The following is a 5858-nucleotide window of genomic DNA, read 5'->3' as shown; positions in this document are numbered from 1 at the left end:
CATTACCTAATGTGTTTGTGACATTATTGATAATGATCATTACCTAATGTGTTTGTGACATTATTGATAATGACCATTACCTAATGTGTTTGTGACATTATTGATAATGACCATTACCTAATATGCATAACATTTAGTATAGACTTGCCTGATGTAAAAGCATTGGTACTTTGTCAATCAAAACCATGATGATCCACAAAACAAATATAAGACTACCCAACACTACAATAATCCACAAGTCTAGGCTAATCCACGTAAATCTGAACATTTTACTATCAATGCAATTTCATTAATCTTGTAAATGGATTACTTTAAATATTTTTTGGAAACAAAATTGTCTGGATAAAATCTGTGTCCATTTGCCGTTTGCTGAGAGAAGGAGATACTCACGATGCTGCTGGCATTGATGTAGTCTGAGCCGGACACGTTACTAGTGTTGGACAGAATCACACGGGAATGGTCATCTGAAAAGGAGATATACCAAAATGTCACATGATCAAATCTGAAATGCTTATTTTAGAGCACTCAAATTTTAGAGCATTATCAAGTTTTAACAAATTAGCACAGCTATGAATTGGTGCACCCACAAAATATGCAATAGAAACACAATACATGGGAACTTCAGTTAGCGTGTCATAATTTAGCCCAATATCTAAAGCGCAAACAATGCTAAACTAAGACTTGCGCTAAAATAGGTTTTGTTTACAGTAAAATCATAAAACTAGATTTAGTTGTGAAGTACCCACCATCAATAAATTTGTATTCTAACTTTCAATAATACCTGTGTGTTATACAAATTGCTGGACACAGTTAATAGAAGTTCGCTGAAATTCCAATGTACAATAAGCTTAAAATTCATATGTGATAACAACGTGATTATCATATAACGTCACCTGTTCATTAAATCATATATCAAATCTTAACCACAAGAACAGTAGAAGACGTTCTAACTGTTTTATTTTCAGGTCATGATATATATCATATGTCGATTTTTCCTCTGAAATATCCATAAGATTTTCGGTTTATTCTAAACAGACCAGAGTCAGGCAGGAGACAACATTGAATCTCCTGTGACTGTACAGTCATATATCAAAGGGGGAAAACAGAGAATTCAAATTGTCTGGTATCCATGGTAACATCCTAGACCATGCGAGTAGAAAGATAGAAAGATCTTGTGTAGTAATAAAATCGTCCACCATATTGTAAATCTGCCTGGCAAAAACAATTGGAACTATAATGTTATCATCAACAATTCCCCCCCCCCCAGAGGGTGGAAAGGAGGTCAGAATCTACAAGGACTATGACTACATGTCCACACTATGCGTAAATAGATTTTATTACAAGCAATAACTGTGGATCTTCAGTACTTTGTGGTACTATCTATGTATCCATATGTTTGTGAGGTAGTGTCTGAGTATCCGTATGTTTGTGAGGTAGTGTCTGAGTGTCCATAGCTATGTGAGGTAGTGTCTGAGTGTCCATAGCTATGGGAGGTAGTGTCTGAGTGTCCATAGCTATGTGAGGTAGTGTCTGAGTGTCCATAGCTATGTGAGGTACTGTTTGAGTGTCCATAGCTATGTGATTCACTTTCTGTAGCTATGGTACTTTGTGGTACTATCTATGTATCGATATGTTTGTGAGGTAGTGTCTGAGTATCCATAGCTATGTGATGCACTTTCTGTAGCTATGGTACTTTGTGGTACTATCTATGTATGCATATGTTTGTGAGGTAGTGTCTGAGTATCCATAGCTATGTGATGCACTTTCTGTAGCTATGGTACTTTGTGGTACTATCTATGTATCCATATGTTTGCGAGGTAGTGTCTGAGTATCCATAGCTATGTGATGCACTTTCTGTAGCTATGGTACTTTGTGGTACTATCTATGTATGCATATGTTTGTGAGGTAGTGTCTGAGTATCCATAGCTATGTGATGCACTTTCTGTAGCTATGGTCCTTTGTGGTACTATCTATGTATCCATATGTTTGTGAGGTAGTGTCTGAGTATCCATAGCTATGTGATGCACTTTCTGTAGCTATGGTACTTTGTGGTACTATCTATGTATCCATATGTGTGTGAGGTAATGTCTGAGTATCCATAGCTATGTGAGGAACTGTCTGAGGGTCCATAGCTATGTGAGGTACTGTCTGAGTGTCCGTAGCTATGTGAGGTACTGTCTGAGTGTCCATAGCTATGTGTGGTAGTGTCCGAGTATCCATAGCTATGTGTGGTAGTGTCTGAGTATACATAGCTATGTGAGGTACTGTCTGAGTGTCCATAGCTATGTGAGGTACTGTCTGAGTGTCCATAGCTATGTGTGGTAGTGTCTGAGTATCCATAGCTATGTGTGGTAGTGTCTGAGTATCCATAGCTATGTGAGGTACTGTCTGAGTGTCCATAGCTATGTGAGGTACTGTCTGAGTATCCATAGCTATGTGATGCACCCTCAGTAGCTATGGTACTTTGTGGTACTATCTGTGTATCCGTAGTTTTTTGGGGCAGTAACTGTGTATCAATAGTTTTGTGTGGCACTATCTGTGTATTTATAGTACTGTGGCACTATCAGTGCATTTATAGTACTGTGGCACTATCAGTGTATTTATAGTACTGTGGCACTATCAGTGTATTTATAGTACTGTGGCACTATCAGTATATTTATAGCACTGTAGCACTATCAGTATATTTGAAGTACTGTGTCACTATCTGTGTATTTATAGTACTGTGGCACTATCAGTATATTTATAGCACTGTAGCACTATCAGTATATTTGAAGTACTGTGTCACTATCAGTATATTTATAGCACTGTAGCACTATCAGTATATTTGAAGTACTGTAGCACTATCAGTGTATTTATAGCACTGTAGCACTATCAGTGTATTTATAGCACTGTAGCACTATCAGTGTATTTATAGCACTGTAGCACTATCAGTGTATTTGAAGTACTGTGGCACTATCAGTGTATTTATAGCACTGTAGCACTATCAGTGTATTTATAGCACTGTAGCACTATCAGTGTATTTATAGTACTGTGGTACTATCAGTGTATTTATAGCACTGTAGCACTATCAGTATATTTGAAGTACTGTGGCACTATCTGTGTATTTATAGCACTGTAGCACTATCAGTATATTTGAAGTACTGTGGCACTATCTGTGTATTTATAGCACTGTAGCACTATCAGTATATTTGAAGTACTGTGGCACTATCTGTGTATTTATAGCACTGTAGCACTATCAGTATATTTGAAGTACTGTGGCACTATCTGTGTATTTATAGCACTGTAGCACTATCAGTATATTTGAAGTACTGTGGCACTATCTGTGTATTTATAGCACTGTAGCACTATCAGTATATTTGAAGTACTGTGGCACTATCTGTGTATTTATAGCACTGTAGCACTATCAGTATATTTGAAGTACTGTGGCACTATCTGTGTATTTATAGCACTGTAGCACTATCAGTATATTTGAAGTACTGTGGCACTACCTGTGTATTTTACTATCGTGAAGCCTCATCAATGTATCTTGGCTTTATTTTGGTTTTTCCATCTCTGACTTTATCAGTACTGCTACCATTGCCGCAATTAGCTTCTGCTTTGTAACGCAATCATCATATAAAGTCAATAATTCTGTGAAATCTGCCTTTTTAATCGTTCTGTGTACTCTAGGGGCCCTTTAATTCCAGGAATTCACTGGCACAAAAACCATCTGGCAATATATCATGAGAAACAAACGTTCTACGTTTTTCTAAGCATTTTCAAAATACTGTTTTATACACAATATAATGTGGGGATTCTCTCCCGTTTCAGAACTCATACAATTAAGCTATTATGCCGCCAGATATTCTTATACCTTTTAATACAAATTTATTTTCAGCTCAAATAATTAAATTTTTGATTAGATTTTTAACCCCCGTTGTAATTTGATAATGGAGGTGATTACGCCACAGAAAGTTCCATTCAGAAGTTATTTCCTTCTCGGGAAATAAAGTTATACAGCAATCAACACCACATAACTGACATATAAAATGGAGTACATTGACCTCTGACCTTAAATGAGATATAAGATTAATTTCAAAGCACCAATGATTAGGTGTTGGACAGGCCAGAAAATAACATAGTACTCTTCTATGGTCAGAAAATAACATAGTACTCTTCTATGGTCAGAAAAGTTATTTTTTGTCCCTAGAATATACCCCTTTATTGCATTTTTTACCATGTGGACAACCTAGAAATTTTATGTCTTAGTTCCAATCGTATCATCAAAACACTGTATTTTACAAAGAAGAAGTTAATATTGGGATTTGTTTTACAAACTAACAGAACTTGGAACTAAATCACGACCAGGATAATGAACACATGCTGATTCGTATGCTACATACAATAACACTGAGTGTGCTCAGCCTCACCTAAAGTCTTGAGAACACAAGTCACCTCAGACGCCCAGCTTACCCAACCCAGACGGTCATTTCCCAAGAGGACCACGTCCCAAGCCTTCCCGTCACATAGAGAACTGATAAATGCCCTAACAAAGACTCAATAAAAAAGGAATTCTGCGCCACCAATACCAGTAAGTCTGATTAACACTACCCAGGCATGACAGTGGTCGCTGTAATCCACCAACACCAGCCTACGCTACGTCTTCACCATCTTATTCAACAGAAACTGTGGCAACATCATCAATGGACTCAAATTGCGATCAAATTTATGGTGGATCAATTCCATGCCTTATCGTGTTTGACCATTTACACTTAAAAACGATTAAAACTGCTCCTCCTTGTTCAGAACTGTACAATAAAGACAGCCCTTTCACAAGGGCTTCACGGCACAGTATTCGCCCTGGCTAATCCCTTCATTTCCATAATGGCCCCAATCACTTTAGCACAGGATAACTGTCCTGGCGAAAGCCGATACCCAATCTGACGACGATCAACTTTATAATTGTGTCGCACTGGCAGAGTGCTCCACACAGCATGATCATCCATTTTATTGCCGAATTTGTGCGTTCCGAGTCTGTGTTTGCAACTGAGGTGACTTTGCTATGTAAAGCCGCCTATTTTAGGCTATCACCAGGAACGTTATCCGAGTCCACATTCTCAACACCAAAACGAAATAGCAATTAAGTTCAGCTTGCATTACCAGGAATACGCTGCAAATCTGGATTTAAATTATTACAATAATCGCATTTCATGTTTATATCTTGTCATTATTTCTGTGAGAATTCCAAAGAGATTATATGTTTTAAAAGAGTTGTATTGGTGGAAATGACATTGCAAGTCATCAGATACTTCTCAACAAGGCCCTGACTCCAATATATAGTGGTATACTTGGAAAGCGGGATGTAAATACATTCTATTCTATCTTTGGTTGTATGTAACATATAGAATTCAACTAACCTGCTCAGCAGGCGATACCTCAATAGTTTTAGATGTACTTCCCAACAAATGACTTTAACAACTTAAAAAGTAAAAGAGAAATGAATACTTCAAAATGAAATATACACCTTTATATAATGAAGTAAAGAAAGGATTTTCTTATTTTTTTTAAAATCTATGAATTTTGACATGTTTACAAACCTCATAAATGCATAAATTTAAGCTGCAAATGGAATAAAAAAATGTGTCAATGGAAGTCTAAAGAGGGTTTGTATTGTTGTGTAAAATACACACAATGTGAGGGTTTGTATTGTTGTGTAAGATAGACACAATGTGAGGGCTTGTATTGTTGTGTAAGATAGACACAATGTGAGGGCTTGTATTGTTGTGTAGAATAGACACAATGTGAGGGCTTATATTGTTGTGTAAAATAGACACAATGTGAGGGCTTGTATTGTTGTGTAAAATAGACACAATGTGAGG

The 5858-nt window shown here is 36.9% G+C and overlaps 1 protein-coding gene across 1 annotated transcript in view; it reads right to left on the bottom strand.

Moving 5' to 3' along the window:
- The window catches only part of LOC110448041 (receptor-type tyrosine-protein phosphatase N2-like), a 308722-nt gene that overhangs the window by 15598 nt on the left and 287266 nt on the right, over positions 1-5858 (bottom strand). Inside the window, exon 15 of the mRNA XM_021494072.1 lies at positions 391-464. Coding sequence (XP_021349747.1) covers positions 391-464 — 74 coding nt within the window. The remainder of the gene's footprint in view (positions 1-390; positions 465-5858) is intronic.

This window comes from Mizuhopecten yessoensis, unplaced genomic scaffold (assembly GCF_002113885.1).
Source record: "Mizuhopecten yessoensis strain PY_sf001 unplaced genomic scaffold, ASM211388v2 scaffold3805, whole genome shotgun sequence".
Lineage (NCBI taxonomy): Eukaryota > Metazoa > Mollusca > Bivalvia > Pectinida > Pectinidae > Mizuhopecten > Mizuhopecten yessoensis.
Note: the sequence above shows the minus strand (reverse complement) of the source record. Positions and strands in the feature narration are given on the sequence as shown.